Here is a 15,424-nt window from a genome sequence, read left to right as displayed (position 1 = left end):
ATTGAATCTCATCTTAAACCAAGCACTTTGCAACCTGTTCTAATGGAGCCTTCCTCTTATTTTGTATACATTTTTCCTGTTATTTATTCTTGCTGTCTTACTATTTTACTTATATTTTAAACCTGCACAGCTGGTGTTGAGCACTCACAATTTTGTTGTACATGGACAATGACAGTAAAGGGCTTTTCTATTCTATTGTAGAGTATGCCTTTCACTTACTGATTGCAAAACTAAATGCAGAAGAACCCACACATAAGCAGTAACTGAAGCTGCTGGCAGAATCTCTAAAGGGAGGAATCCCAGCATTTAGTGAAGTCCATGGGTTCAATTCTTCTTATCCACGTTTTTTTATATATATATATATATATATATATATATTTTTAGATTTAAAGCTGTCTAATTTTGAGCCTCTGAAAAAAGGGCCTATTATTTATTAAAACAGTTAATGAAATACTTTTGTTAAATTCCTCAAGTTAAAGCTGAAAGTCTGCACATCATTAACATTTTCAAATATCTGAGTATTGTACTTGCAGCAAAAACACAAAAGCTGTCTTTCCCCAACAAACTGCATTCTTTAAAAGCAGTAGCAACAATTTCCCTTCAGGGACAATTAAAGTATCTCGCTACAAACCCATTTCAAACATGGTCAGGATTTTAAAAATGTTTCTGTATGTAATAGTAACTCCAGAGCCAAAAATACAGGATGCAATCTGATCTACGTGTTTGGTTTCAGACTATAAGGACTTTTGGCTTTATCTCAGCAAATTAGAATCAAATATGATTCTCCCAGACACCACGCTGGGTCTGAGCACAGGCAGCCAATTTGTTCACCTGTTTTGTTTGCAAAAGCCAACCTTCAGAACAAAACTGGCCTAAAGGAGGGAAGAAAGCAAAAACAGGTTGTTTCAGAAAACTGAGGGGCTACACTAAAGGTCCAGCTAAGTCAAATGACTAGAGTAATAATGCAACACTAGCCTAGTAGGGCAAGGTGAAAAAACATCTGGATATCATAACAGGTCCCCCTAATTGAACACAGTGGTAGCATACATTTAAAAAGTGATGCGGTCAAAAAGGAAATTTTAAAAAAAGTACAGCAAAAGCGTAAAATAACAGTGCCTTTGTGCAGGCAGGACAAAAAAAAAGAAAAAAAGAAATGACAATGCAAAAAAATTTATCGACCACCTTTATTTACCGACAGAGGTCTCCAATAGCAGGGCTAGAATTCACACATTTGTAGAGAACTTCTGTTGTTCCACACAATGGACAACTGTATTTCTTTCAGAGCAATTATGCAGTGGTGCCACTGTGGAAGCTACAGGGCAAGTCAACAGTGGAGGAAAATATCAGCACAGAACAGACTGCAGAAACAAACTGAAGCTGGGCTGAGTTTACATCTGTAAAAGGATACCAGAGTGGAGTGTGTAAACAGTTGGAGAGGGTCAAATCTCAACTGTGTAAAAACACTTCCTCCCCTTAGCGCTCTAAAGTAAAAAGAAAGGCATTAATTGACTCGCACATGGCCAGTGATCAAAGATGAAATGGGCAAGGAGGAAGATGCATTAGACCGAGGATTGCACTTCAAATAACAAGTAACGAGAAAATGTGAAATATCTTTGAGCTGCTAATAAATTCACCTGACCAAAGTTTCCTGATCAGCGCAAATTTAAGAGTCATCACCAGCGTGCTCCTCCAAAATGACCTAATGTTACTCCTTCAAAACATCTTCAGTACAAAAAGAACCTTAAATTCAGATTTAGGCGCCATTTCATCAATGCATTCAAAGATAGGTAGCACCTTTTGACCAAAGATCAAGGTGCATCCTATTTGCACCATGTGAAATACAGTCTCTGAAAGAATCTATGAAAATAGTTACGATTTACAGGCTGAAGATCATACAAGAATAGACCTCCTGTACAAAATATAAAACAATATCCCAGTGCTAAAGAAAAAAGAAATCCATAAATCTCAATGACTGAAGCTGTAACGTCATCTGAAATACCTGGTGTGTCAGAGCTTATGAGCTTGGGTTGGAGCTCCACAGTGCCTAGTTTAAAGCGAGAAAGCAATGGCACACACCACACTAAAGATACTCTTTCAAAATGCATATTTTCAAGCAGCAATTACAAAAATTTATCAATGGACAATGCATAACCTCTGAAAAAAATACTGTATGAAAACATCCCTGCTACTTTGTTTCCAAGTACAAAACCTCTACCAATAAGTTGCTCCAGAGTAGCAAGAAGTCCTTTTATTTTTTTGTTTTTTTTGTTAATTTCTGTTTTTTTTTCCATCTTCGTTTTGTTTTTATTGGGTAAAACTCAGTCCTCACATTGAGTGTCATAGTAAATGACAGTCTTCTCCATTGGTTCACTCTGCTGAAGGATCCAGGAACATGCAAGCCTCGTAGTGGAGGTGCTCAGGAGGCTCCTGTAGGCCTGAGGATTAGCAACCCTGGCTTAAGCCAGGGCTGGGAAGGCCTCTGGGTCGTCCACGTTTGGCACAGACGTAGATGACTGTTAGAAAAGGTGGACAACAAGTACAAGTTAGAAAAGATGAGACTGATTAATGGAAATGGTCCACTGCAATAATACAGAAATAAAGTCGTAAAATTATTTAACAGCAGAGGGCAATCTGTTCTTTAAATGAAGGGCTGTATCACAAAAAAAGGACGTTCTAAATACCAAAAAGAGCAAATATCAGAATCACTGGTAATTTAAACATTTCGTGTTGTGCATCCCAACTTCCTGCGCATAAACCTGGTTGTTGCTGATATAACAGCAACTAAGCTGTGCTTAATGCCCCTTACCTTGTCAGACCTTCCACCACGCATTGGCCTGGTGGCTTCGCCGCGGCCACGACCACCTCCACCTCCACCTCCACGGCCACCACGTGGTCCACCACGTCCACGGCCTGGACGGCCCAGGTCTCCAAAGTTGATCTCCAGCTGTGACGTAATGTCATTGGCTGGCTTCCTGCAATGGTGCTCATCATCTCCCTAAATTACAAAAACAAGGGTTAAAAATTACGTTTTATTGTTTTGGTATATCTGCAACATAAATTTACTGCTAGCATGCATGACTGGAGTTCATATACTCAGAGTACATGCAACTGTAGAAATGTTACCTTCTGCTCCTCAACCTCAGGTTCAATCAGATCACCCTTCTTATCCTGCAGTGGACAGGTACAAAGACACAAGCCAACATTAACACACTGATCAAAATAATGTGCTTCCACCAACAAATTCAAATCTCTTAATAAGATAATACAGTTAATATAAAAACATCCTGTCGATTCCTGTTAACAATGTATGACTCACACTTATAATGTCAAACCCAGTTTTAGTGACATGTTCTGCACATTGACTGAAAATGCTATGATGGAGTATTGCCTTAGAAAGTGGATACTGACTAATACAATTTTGCACAACACTCCGATTCACTTTTTTTTTAAGACATATTGCAAAAATAAAACTTGCATCATTGTCTGATAAGTACAACTACTTCCTGTTCTATGTTGAAGTTCTGACTTTGAAGTGCAGCCATGAAAACCTTTTGCACCGGTGCAACATTATTAAAGTCAGTTTCATCTCACGGAGAAAGAATATTTAACATAACCTCCAACACATGGGAGTTTCCATAATTTTCCCTAATTCCTGGCTAAGCTGTTGTGTCACCTATTTTGGAAGTGTCAATATACTACATTGGAAGAAGAATTCTTGCTTGAATACTGGATACCTTGTCAAAATGTAGCAATAAATAATTTCTCCAACCGAGAGCAGACCTTTTGTTTTTACTCACTTCTGCCTTGGACTTGTGGAGCACAAATCCTTTGTTCCAATCAGCTCCCTCGTTGGGCTTGCGGATGTTGAATTCTACCTTGGCGCGGTCCTTGTCCTGCATGGCCTTCCATTCATCCAGAGTCATCTCCTTGGGGCCTTCTTCCTTCACTTCTTCAACCTCATTCTCCCTTCAACATGAACACACCCAGATAAGCGTTAGAATTAATAACACTGTCTTTCAGTGTAACTGATTTAGTATGGATGTGCGTGTGTGGCTACAAAATGCACAAGTTGTGAATCTTTTCACAGTGAAAGTGAAGTCTCATTGAGGAACACAGCAAGGTGAAAAAAATTACTTGTTCTCAGAGTCGGCAGCTGGATGCTCCTCTCCTTCAGGGTTTTCTTCAGTGACGTTTGATTGGTCAAGCTCACTGCAAGGAGGGGGCAGGGAAGCCATGAAAATGAGGATTGCTCTGCATGCATCAATTTTAGCAAGCATTACCCAGAACAGCACATGTGTCACCTAAGAATGGCATACTAATAGATCATTTAATGCATCTCTTGCAGACGAGAGAGTTCTCGCTATCAAAGCGTAAAGGTGTTATTTAACTATCACAGAAGTTTCTTCCGTTCCTAAAGAAAGAACTTACTTCAGTTCATCCTTAACGGTGCCCCAGTTGTGAGATCCACTTCCACCACGCTTCTCTTCTCCTTTCAAACTACTGAAACAACATCTGGATTAGCCAGGATCATAACATGATCACTGCATCACAACACACACAAAGGTCTTAAGACCAGATGCGTTAAGGGTATTTCAATGAAGCGATATATAAGAACTGTGAGGAAAAAATAAAATATTACTTACGATTTGTCACTGCCGCTGTGCCGATCAAATTCACGTTTTCCTCGGGAATCAAAGCCATCGCTGCGACCCATGCCGCGACCCCTGCCTCCGCGGCCTCCCCTACCGCCACCACGTCCCCTCATTGGCCTGTCGCTGACGGGCCTAAAGAAATTAATGCAGAACAACTGTTACAATCACAGTCTGGCCAAGGTCCTTAGCCAATGGGGAAAACATTTTTATTGTCCAGTTGGGGGCAGTAAAAACAAGTTTTCACCATTACAACATAACACTTATCTCCGGTTTTGGTTTCTACAAACTCCTGAGGGAGTCCTGAACAGCTAACTGTGTCTACTGCTTGGTGCTAAGCTTTCTGTTTCCTTGGTTTTTTTTGCTGTTTTTCTTTTCCTGCTGCCTGCTGCAAACAAAAACTGAGAATATGAAAGTGAATCAATCAGCTGAGCAATGACCTAAAGCTCCCTGTAAGACTCCATACAACTGAGTGGGACTGCACATACAACTGATTTTTTTAAAAGGTTTATAAAAATCCTGACACAGATTTTTGTGACAATAAGATATACGTTCCTGCCGCAGTTTGGGCAAGACTACAGTCTCTTATCATTGTAAGAAACGCCTAAACAGTTGTAGTCCCACCCAATAATGACAACTATTTTGTAAAAGCAGAAGACACCCTGTTGGAAATTAGTCTGCTCAGAAAATAAACTCACTTCTCCACTGAAAATTCACCACCCTCAGGCTTCTCGCCAGAGTCGCCAGCAGGCCTCTCGAAGCGGCGAGGTGGCCGCCTGTCCGCTGGCCGTCTGTCTGTTGGGGGGCGTCCTTCTCCCTGGCCGCCCTGGGGTCTGGACCCCTCACCCTCTGGCTTCCGGCCCATCCTCCTCATTCCAGCACCTAGGATTGACCACAACAGGAGGATCAGATGACCATTAGCAGTGAAAGTGACAGATTGGGACCAAATGCTGAGTGTGATAAAAGACAAAGATGATGTGTTTGTTGTGTTTAAGTGGAGCAAATAATTCCAATTAACATGCAAAGGAAGTTGACCTACTTTTGTTTTCTAACCTGGAAAGCCATCTGATAACTTAATCACTCGTTACTCCTTCCTTTCACAGGCCAACCATGTGAATTAACACCTACACAGTGTTTAACCCTGTATGGCACATCTAACTGCCACTGACCCAGTGTGACACAACACCATCCACCCATTGCTTAACTCACCAGCTACCAAAATAGACATCCACCACTACACAGGAGCAGCTGGTTGCACCATAGTCGGCGCACCTGTCTCATCTTCTCTCTTGCAAACAGATATGAGCCTACTTGGCAGCCTGAAGTGAAGATAATGGCAAACTAACCTCCTGGAACTAGGTCAAATCCTGACGCTGGAAAATTTAAGACAAACAAGTTGTAAAACAAAAATATATTGAATGACTTGTTAACTATACATGATGTTATATATGACAAGTAAATATCTGGGGGGAAATGGAAACCGTAGATACAAGCGTTGTGAATGTACGTCGACCGCGTGCATCGCGTCTGCATTATGCGCCAATGGGAAGTGGCGGTTTAAGAGCCTGTGCTTTAACACGCCCCACACTACAACCACGAGGTTCATCCGCGCGAGAGCAGTGCAGGCTCCGAGGTCCAATCCACCTGCCGATCCGCCACGAGCGTACACATGTACTCATATTACGTTACCTCAATCATTGCACGTGCTAAACTTCCTTCTCCTTAAAGCGCCTGACATTAATATATACAAAGATATTTTTCTTCTTTTATTTTTAAAATAATTAACTGCTTCCTAAAAACTGCTTTCTGGGTCAGCTCAGCCACAAGTGGGGGTCTCTGGAAGCCCATCGTGGCAAGTATAAACGTATAAACCCGGAGATACACCCCCGGCCAGTCAGGCTTTCAGGTTCTACCCGCTCAACAAGGCCCACTGGAGGGGGGAGGGCAAGCCAAAACACGTCGGACAGCAATTTTTTAAGCCCAACGGATCCCACTGCGGAACACGTTTGTTTAAATGTCATTGTTCGGGTAAATGACAGCCAGCAGGGGCACACAACAGCCATGTGGACCGCATGTCACGGGGAGGGTGGCTTGTGAACCATTGCTAGCTAGTAATCAAGCAGCTTAGCCTGTTAGCTCAATGTTAAGCATCTGCTTTAACTGTGCGAGACATGAAACGTGAAAATTATATTTTACCATCTTTCTTGAGCGGGACGGCCTGGGTCTCCTCCTTCTTATCGGCCAAGGGGGCCTTTCTCTCTTTCTGAGACTCCTTTTTAGGCTGCTTGGCAGCCTGGGCTGCAGTCTTGGCGGCACCAGGGGCAGAAGCCTCCTTCTTCTTCTTTACTTCGGCTTGCTTCAGCAGCTCAAACGGATCCGACTCGTCGTCAAATAACTGGTCGAACCGATTGGTTATGGCACAGCCAAAACCTTCTTGCATTTGTCCGGGCATGATGGCGCCCCTTCAGCAGGATTTTCCTCCGATTCTACGAGGCTTGGTGCGAGCACTTCGCTAGGTGAAGCCACAAGATGGCTGGGAAAGGACCGTCTTCTCTTCCGGCGCGATAGACATCCGGGACCTCTGGGTTGGCGCGGGTGGGGTGTGTAGTTTCTTTGGACGATCAAAGCACTAGACTGAGTTACTGATAGGCAATTGAAGAAACTCGTTTACCCACAATGCAAGAGGGGCTAGTGTTGCTATCCGGTGTAGTCTGTAAAATAAAGCATGAGTGCCTTCATTTACACTGCGTGCTCTTGTTTTGACTTTTCAGAAATGTCCCCAGTCCTCGAAACTGTCTTGAAAAGCACTGCAGACTGGTTTCCACACTAATGAGGGTCCAAATATTTGGTCAGGCTTATTATATATTGTCTCACATATCTCGAAGGGAAACAGCAGGTGCTCCTCCTAATAGAGGCACTATAGTTTTGTTGGAAAACAAAAGGAAGTGGTTAAAGATTTAACTTAAATTGTTAAAGTTTAAGTTTACGGTAGAGTGACTATACAGAGTGTAGGTATGTTAGTACAGCTCAGAACAAGCATTTGCACGACATCGGGGCCTAGCCCCCATTTAAAGCTGGCAAGTAGCCTACTGCAAGTATAAACAGCACTTCACATTTGTATTTAGAGATAGCTTTATCAGCACTGCCTGATATAGGTGAGGAAACCTGCAAACAGTGCTATACAAAAATGCATTATGGTGGTTTAAGACTGTAACACAGGGCTACATTTAAAAATTATTTTTCTGCTTCCTGATCACTTATTTTTTTTGCGTATCTGTCACACTTGCATGTTTCAGATCATCAAAAAAAAATTTTACACAAACATAACACAAGTGAATATAAAAATCAGTTTAAAATGATGTTTTATTGTATTAGTCTAAGAAAGCTATGCAAATAAACCTGGTCCTGTGTGAAAAGGTAATTACCCCCTGGACCTAATAACTGGTTGTGCCACCCTTTGCAGCAAGAACCAAAATCAAGTGCTTGTGATAACTGGCAATAAGTGTTTCAGAACGCTGTGGAGGACATGTGGCCCAACCCTCTTTGCAGAATTGTTTCAATTCAGTCACATCGAAGGGTTTTCAGGCATAAATGGCCTGACCTTATGTGTATGTTCTTTAAGGTCATGGCAAAACAAAATGCAATCAGATTTAAGTCCAGAGTTTGACAAAACCTTCATTTTGTTCTTGTTTAGTTGAGCTATTCAAGTAGTATATTTGCTAATGTGTTTTTTTTTAGATTGTTCTGCTGCATAACCCAAATGTTCTTGAGCTTCAGAACATAAACTGATGGTCAGACATTCTCCCTTAAGACTGTCTGGTAGAGAGCAGCATTTATGATTCCATCAGTTAGGACAAGTGATCCAGGTCCAGAAGCAGGAAAGTTGCTCTAGACCATCACACTACCACCACCATATTTGACTCTTGAAGTCTTGGAGATCACTGAAATGTTTTTGACATTGAGAAGGAAAAGTGGGAAGGAAAAGCTCAATTTTAAAAGTAATCACTGATCCAAGTTGTATCCATTTATGGAAAATGGGTCCCTTTGTGGTTTGTTGGAGTCTCAAAGACATAGAGATGGTTTTGCAAGACTTTCAGGACTGATAGATGTCAGTGACTTTGTTTCTCAGCTGTTCCTGAGTTTCTTTAATTTGTGGTATGTTGCGCTGTTTTTTGAAATCTTTTAGCCTACTTCGCTTTGTCAGACAGGTTCTGTTTAAGTGATTCAGCAGGCCTGGTATTAATCCAGCTTGGGTGTGGTTGGTGAAAATGAACTCAGCTTTACAAAAAATGTGGTTAAAGAAAGTTAGTTCATGATTTAACAAGGAGACTAATTAATTTTTCACATGGGCGCAGGAATGTTTGGATAACCCTTAATAAATGAAATCATCATTTAAAAACAGCATTTTGTATTCACTGAGATTATCTTTGTCTAATATTAAAATGCATTCGATGATCTGCAACATCTTTGTGACATTTTCTTTTAATCAGCAGCTGTTCCACAGCACAGAATGAGTTATTTTCACCACCATGTTTCTGGTTCTAATATATTGTATTTGTTTGCTTGGAAATTGAGAAATGGGCACATTAATAAGGAGACAGTGAGTAGTTGAGCATCATGCAAGAAAATGAAAACATTTAGAGTTTTAGTATGATGTAAGACTAAACACATGCACCAGTCTCAGTCTTATTTAATATTTTGCTGGGATTAAATTGAAAAATAACAACCTATACCTTAAAAATAATCTCCAGTTTCAACATTTAATATGTTGTCTTGTCTGTAATATTTTCATTAAACAAACACGTTATAAATGATCTCTAAATTCCTGCACTTTTATGTGCATTTATATTTTGCAGTGCCACGTGCTTGGAAACTTGGTTGTGCTTCATTTATTTATTTATATATATAGCCTGTAGCCAATAAGCAAATATTAAATAGGCATATGTAATACTGTGATTGGTTGAAAAGACAACCGAACACAAAGCAAGACCACACATTAAACAGAAGCTTGATGTTTTGTTGCCGATTCTCCTCGGTAGTCTTAAAAAAACAAAAAACAGTAACTGTTTATATCGAAATTTTGAGAATCTTAAAAACTCCCATAATGGTCGACTTTAAATCGTCCGGGAATTTTTTTCCCCTATGTCTGTCTCGCGTTTCTGAGTGGTCCAGCTCGAACGGTGATGCCACTTTTGCTGACTTCCCCCTCGCGACCAGACTTTCGGTAGTCCGTTCAGTAACTCCTGCATATGCGCAAAATGACGTCCGCAGTCACCAAAGCTATGATAGAGTCCTACGCGCTCATGATTATGGTCATGGGCACGTTTTTCATCTATTTCTGCGGGATGGTTTGGGCTTTTTGCAATCCGAAACTGAGCGGAGCAGAGGAGGAGTGCGAGACTGGAGACCAAACAATGGAACACGGAGATGGCTGCTGGGTTTCTGCCCCAGATCCTCCGGAGAGGTGTTTCGAGAGCGCTTGTGCGCACCTGCCGGCACCTCCTTACACCGCCGAGAGGCTCACACGAAGTACCTATATCAACTTTTGGGAAGACACAGATAGTCTGCTGTCAGACTGCACTGCGTTTTGCCGTGAGGACCATGGGATTAACAACCAGATTGGAGAAAGTGGAGAAAATGCATAGTGGTGATCACATTTATTTCTGTGTATTAAGACTCCAAACCTGTGTTAGTAGGTTCTGATAATTTGTTAAGTCTCTGAATAAGAATTAGCGGAACAGGCAGTGCTTATTTGTATTGTTAGATGAAAATGTGTGCTGTCACAACATGCACCACACTCATCAGTTCCCACTTAAAATTCAGCCTTGCAGGTTGCTGTGACAGGTAGAGGTGTGTTATTTTTCTGACAGCCAGAGCACATAATCCTCCTAGGAGACCTGTGAGATGGGAATAAAATGTTTTCCATCCAGAACTGGGTGATATGCATCAAGGGGATCCTGCAGGATTTGGGGGATCACGGTGGGCTTTCCTTTTGTTCGTCCTTCAGTTTCTTCCTTACTTCTCTTTCTAGCTGCAGTAATTTCTCATACAAAGACTCCGATGTCTCCAAGTCAATGTCCATCTGTGAAGAGACACAGAAGACATATGTGGAACTACATTACAGACTGTTTTGACTCAACATTAGTTTTTAATGTCAATTTTTACCCGCCGTACCTTACGGGGCTGTGTGTAGTTGTTCCCTAGCCCAGATGTTAAGCTGTGATACTTTGCATATGGGTCCAGCGATTCAGGCTTTTGTTTAAATAACCAAAACTGAAAATAAGAACAGAATTGAGAACATGAATTTCACCTGAACTGTGTGTTGGAAGTGTGAATTTCTGTTTTACTTACCAGCGCTTCAGCTCCATTATAAGGTGTCAATGTGAAAGTGTTTGTGAACATTCTTATCTGTGAGTTTGAAAGAAATACACATCTCAGATAGAGCCAAACACCCGACTATGCATTTGTAACAACTGTGTCACTCACAAGCCAGAAGATAGGTGTAAACAGTGTCCAGAGGAATGCTGGGAAGGAGGGCAGGATGTTGTAGGTCAGATTGGTCATCACAAAACCAGGACAAATCACAGATGAGTACAAACCCTAAAAAAAAAAAATAACGAGCACCAGGGTCACTTTCATCAAAATATTAGGAGCTTAAAAAAAGAAATGCAATTTCTGGTGTGAGTCAGTCATGACATGTGAGGTGCATGAGCTGACCTGTTTATTGTAGTGTGTGTTGAGTGCGAGGCTGAGCAGGTCAGAGGCATATTTGGAAGAGCTGTAAGGCTGAGTGCCTTTTTTATGTTGAATGTCTTCGAGACTAAAGGCCGAACGATGAGCATTACTAGAGGAGGTCCAGACCAGCTGGGAGGTCCGGCCTGCACGGCACAGCATTGACTCCAGCTCCCTGACCTTTATCATTAAAAGCAGAACACAAAATGACAGAAAGATCAAATTAAAACTTGTTTCCACTGCAGTTTGTCCAAAAAAGAAGCTAAACTCAAGGTAACTGGGTGAACTGTGAGAACAGATGAGATTACTGCATGTACTGTCTATTAAACTGGATGCTTATGCAGCAATCTGACATAACACTAAAACCAGCTGATATTATATAAGTAACCAAAATAACTTTAACAAAATAGTATGGGCAGTGGAACCTAGGGTCCAGTGGGCTGTAGGGGCTTGTTCTAGTTATTGATCTTGAAGGCCTTGGCCTCTGTTCTTTTAAGCATTCGAAAGCAGTTTTGGGGGCTTGACAATGTGCACAGTCCTACGGTGGAGGGCCAGTTCTGTCATTACTGTCTCTGTTTGGTCTACAAAAACATTTCTATGGGAGGAATGTGCCAAACTAATCTCCACATAAATGCCAGCGCCGAATCAGCCTTGTTCTCTTTGCCTGGCAGTGGTTTTAATGTTGTGCTTATCTATGTAGATTTTAAAGAAACTGAGTGAGCATTTTAAGAAGATTCCACCAAAATGTCTAAAAGTAAGAGTGAACAGTTTTCTTAAGTGCACTGTTTTATAATTGCTGAAAGTTTAAACAAGAACTTTGAAAAGGTTACTTTGATGGCAGCCCCAATTCAGCCGAAAATGCAAAGTGAGCAGAATATTACCTGCTGTGACCTTATGGCTAGAGCAGTACGTGCTGTTAATTTTTAATGAGCGTAGTTGCTAAGTGACAGACAGATCCAGTATCACCTATATTTGTTTCATCAAGGACAATCGACCAGCAATTGGTCTTCCTTCAGAAAACTATGACAAAGCACATCTCAGTACAATATTTTATGGGCAGATCTGTCTAAAATATGAAGATTATTCAGACACCAAATTACAAAAGTGACTCACAAAAAGAAAGTGACCAAAGAGATTTGTCATAAAAACTTCCTGGAGGTCATCTGGGGTAACACCATCCTGCTGTGTCAGAATGCCCTCACCGGTGGCAAACATTGTGATGACATTTCTGCAATACAGGTTTATAGAAATTTGAGGCAAAAGAAATGCAGCATGGGACACAGTTGAAGATGATGAAATATAAAGAAACTGTGATGCACTGTAGATAAAATTGAGGATTCAGGCACGTCTAGAGTTACTAGTTTACCTGGAAAAGAGGCCTTTGAAAAAGGCATTTACATCAAACTGTGGATTTGGCATGATCCCTGCATTCAGGTAAAGGTAGTCCAGCCGGTCGTACCTGCAGATAACAAACAATGGTTGTCTATAGCACGTAAAGAACTATCAGCATAACTGGTGATCGGTGATGATTTATCAAGTACAGATTTGATTTCTGTGTTTCTGAGTTCATCTCTCCCACCTCTTTTTGACCTCCTGTGCAGCACTAATGACGGAGGAGATGCTGCTGGTGTCCACCTGCAGCAGGGCCACCTGGGCTTTGGGGTGAGAGGTGAGGAGAGCTGAGCGAGCAGCTTCAGCCCTGCGCATGTTCCTGCAGGCCAGACAAAGCTGGAGACCCTCTGTGTCCACTGAAAGGAGACGCTCACACAGTGCCAGGCCAATGCCACTGCAGGGAAATCCATATTACTATTACTACTAGTATTTACTTCTACTACTACTACTTACAACAATACTTTACTACAGTATTACTGTTTAATACTGTGGATTAAATTCACTGCAAAAATGACATTTAGTCAAACATTTTTGTAATATAACTAGTAGTAAGTTCACTGAACATATAAAGTTTCCTGATTTGAAGGTTATCATTTAAAAAACAAAAACAGTGATTACCTATTGGCTCCTGTTACCAAAATCACCTTATTCATCCTGTTAACTTCAAACTGCCAATATAGAAAACTCTACATTTGGGGCCAAATGTCAATTGATCCGTGCAAAGTCCTAAGAATGATTTCCTGATCTGTGAAGTAACAGTTTTCGCCCCACCTCTGAGTTCTGATTGGATGCTGTAGCAGCACTCCGCCAATAAGATCCACATGGTTGTCAGCTGATCATCTTTAGGGACAGCCCACTCAGACACAGCATGAAATATTCAGCTCTGTTCATGAATAAGACAAAAGCTCTCAAACAGATTCAATTTCCAGTTTAATTTTTATTTAATGAACAACTTTTGCTTACAGAAATATATAAAATATTCTCACTTAAACATTTGAGTACAAAGATGAAATGAATCTCAACATATTAGGACTTCATAGGGCTAAACATCTGCCTGCACTGAGCTGATGGAGAATGCCATGAAATGCTTTCTTTGTCTTGTGAGAACATCTGTGAGCTTCACAAATGTGTCTTTAAACCAAATATCAGATTTAATTTGTAGAATGTCTTTGCCCAGATAGGGATACGTTGAAAGGGCAATGATCTGAGCTTTCTCTTGATTTACAAAGAGGGACAAAGACCTGCAAAAGCAAAGCCTGTAAACACAGTTAAACTATCTGAAACTCAGTACAGACGTGGACAAACAAACAAATCGAAGAGGAAATAATACAGAAGAAAAAGCCAACTGCAGAAAGCTAAACCTGTAGATGACTCATCAGATATTTATTTTTTCATTTGCTTATATAAACTACAGTGAAAGCGTTCACTCATAGGCATCTTATGGTTCTTGTCTAACACACCATTTAGGATGAATACCTACATTTAATCTGCTTTCAAAAAAAGACTTATTTTCTCTGTCATTTGTTCAACATCCACAGCACTCTCAGTAACATCTTTCCAATGACACTGACTGTAAACACATACTGTTGAACCAACGCGGCCTGGATTGCTGATAAGCATCTTCCAATATCTCATCGATTATCAATCACAATGGTATAGAGCTTAGTGTATGATCAACTCAACAGTTTGCAGCAGGATAAAAGATAACGTAGAAATCCAAAATGTAACCTAGAGAATTAGTTGCATTGCATCAAATACAATACTCCAAATAAAGAGCATATTAATGCACAAACAAAACCAACGGAACAAACACATATTAACATATAAATACTAATACAAAATATTGATATTTGAGATTTAGACTTATCTGTTGAAAATACAGAGTCATATACATTTTATGTTGAAACCACGTCAAGGAGATGTAAAAGATGGTATTTCCTTGTTATTCTCGTCAATGTAAATGTGTGGCGATTAGATACTTGAGATAAGATGAACTGTAACAGTGATGGTTTTTCTGGACTTTCCTCCTCTACATTCAAGCAGTCTTCCAAGAGAAAACACTAGAGAGTTCAGTTGCATTAGTTTTGTTGTCAATATGAAAATTGCTGTAACATAGGAAATTTAAACCAACATTAACAAATGCAATTAAAATATATTTTCAAAAGTGCCAAATGTCACTTGCTACATTAAAGTAGGCTTCATCGACATGAGTCAGAGCCTTAGGTCGTGTTCTTAAGCATGTTTGAAGAATAGCGTAGTATAAAACAGCGCTGGTTTTTTTGAGGAATATTTGTCTATAAAACATCTTAGCCAACTTGTTTTTGCTAATAACTGATACACACTCACTCTTTTGGGTAGTACATAGTGCCCCCAACCCTGTTTCTCTACAGAGACAAGCTTAAACCTGGATAATGTCTGCTGTTATTGCCATATTTTCATTTACTTCCAGAGATGAGCAGACTGGGAATCACTGTCTTTAACACTGCACTGGCTTAAGATTGTATTTCCAAGATGGCCCTGTGTATCTCCTGGAAGGACGGCCGTTCTTTTGCGTTCCTCCTCCAGCAGCTCAGCATAATCTTGTAGAGCGAGTCCGGGCACAGCACAGGTTGAGGCAGGTAGATCTGCACAATATGGATGAGATATTAACT

General features: G+C 40.7%; 3 protein-coding genes across 11 annotated transcripts in view; all 3 read right to left on the bottom strand.

The window, feature by feature from the left end:
* Positions 1-1,170: 1,170 nt before the first annotated feature.
* On the bottom strand, positions 1,171-7,217 carry serbp1a (SERPINE1 mRNA binding protein 1a). Of its 4 annotated transcripts, none has more exons than XM_085152374.1 (9): positions 6,846-7,217; positions 5,348-5,531; positions 4,644-4,784; positions 4,429-4,500; positions 4,135-4,209; positions 3,798-3,969; positions 3,124-3,168; positions 2,807-2,995; positions 1,171-2,513 (listed from the first exon to the last, which is right to left on the bottom strand). In XM_085152374.1, the coding sequence occupies exons 1-9, from the start codon at positions 7,099-7,101 to the stop codon at positions 2,457-2,459; spliced, it is 1,191 nt and encodes a 396-aa protein (XP_085008500.1). In that variant the 5' UTR covers positions 7,102-7,217; the 3' UTR covers positions 1,171-2,456. The 4 variants fall into 4 exon arrangements, with proteins under 4 accessions (XP_085008500.1, XP_085008502.1, XP_085008501.1 ...); XM_085152376.1 differs by having other exon boundaries at positions 4,429-4,497; XM_085152375.1 differs by having other exon boundaries at positions 3,798-3,966; positions 6,846-7,216.
* A 110-nt stretch (positions 7,218-7,327) lies between these two features.
* hsd17b7 (hydroxysteroid (17-beta) dehydrogenase 7) lies at positions 7,328-13,527 on the bottom strand. Its single transcript, XM_085152378.1, has 9 exons — positions 13,392-13,527; positions 12,961-13,167; positions 12,748-12,840; positions 12,495-12,609; positions 11,367-11,561; positions 11,136-11,249; positions 11,001-11,057; positions 10,824-10,922; positions 7,328-10,731 (listed from the first exon to the last, which is right to left on the bottom strand). Exons 1-9 carry the CDS (start codon positions 13,424-13,426, stop codon positions 10,624-10,626), a joined length of 1,023 nt encoding a protein of 340 aa, XP_085008504.1. The 5' UTR covers positions 13,427-13,527; the 3' UTR covers positions 7,328-10,623.
* A 168-nt stretch (positions 13,528-13,695) lies between these two features.
* Positions 13,696-15,424, bottom strand: part of ddr2a (discoidin domain receptor tyrosine kinase 2a) — a 32,240-nt gene continuing 30,511 nt past the window's right edge. For 4 of the 6 annotated variants that reach the window (XM_085152314.1, XM_085152317.1, XM_085152316.1 and 1 more), the window contains exon 17: positions 13,697-15,397. In XM_085152314.1, coding sequence (XP_085008440.1) covers positions 15,266-15,397 — 132 coding nt within the window. In that variant the 3' untranslated portion in view covers positions 13,697-15,265. Of the gene's footprint in view, positions 15,398-15,424 lie in introns of all 6 variants that reach the window. The other 2 variants (XM_085152318.1, XM_085152315.1) reach the window with 2 other exon arrangements.

Source organism: Neolamprologus multifasciatus, chromosome 23 (genome assembly GCF_963576455.1).
Source record: "Neolamprologus multifasciatus chromosome 23, fNeoMul1.2, whole genome shotgun sequence".
Lineage (NCBI taxonomy): Eukaryota > Metazoa > Chordata > Actinopteri > Cichliformes > Cichlidae > Neolamprologus > Neolamprologus multifasciatus.
The sequence above is the reverse complement of the archived record's forward strand: the minus strand, read 5'-3'. Positions and strand labels throughout refer to the sequence as shown.

Bases quoted from the DNA above. Each gene is read 5' to 3' on its own strand.
- hsd17b7 (XM_085152378.1), bottom strand. From the start codon at position 13,426: ATGAATAAGGTGATTTTGGTAACAGGAGCCAATAG. The intron at 11,250-11,366 runs GTCAGCTCATGC...TTTTTTTTTTAG, and splicing joins ACACACACTACAATAAACAG to GGTTTGTACTCATCTGTGAT. The intron at 10,923-11,000 runs GTAAGTAAAACA...TCTTATTTTCAG, and splicing joins ATAATGGAGCTGAAGCGCTG to TTTTGGTTATTTAAACAAAA.
- serbp1a (XM_085152374.1), bottom strand. From the start codon at position 7,101: ATGCCCGGACAAATGCAAGAAGGTTTTGGCTGTGCCATAACCAATCGG. The intron at 4,501-4,643 runs GTAAGTAATATT...ATGTTGTTTCAG, and splicing joins CACAGCGGCAGTGACAAATC to TAGTTTGAAAGGAGAAGAGA. The intron at 2,996-3,123 runs GTAACATTTCTA...TTTGTAATTTAG, and splicing joins CTGAGGTTGAGGAGCAGAAG to GGAGATGATGAGCACCATTG.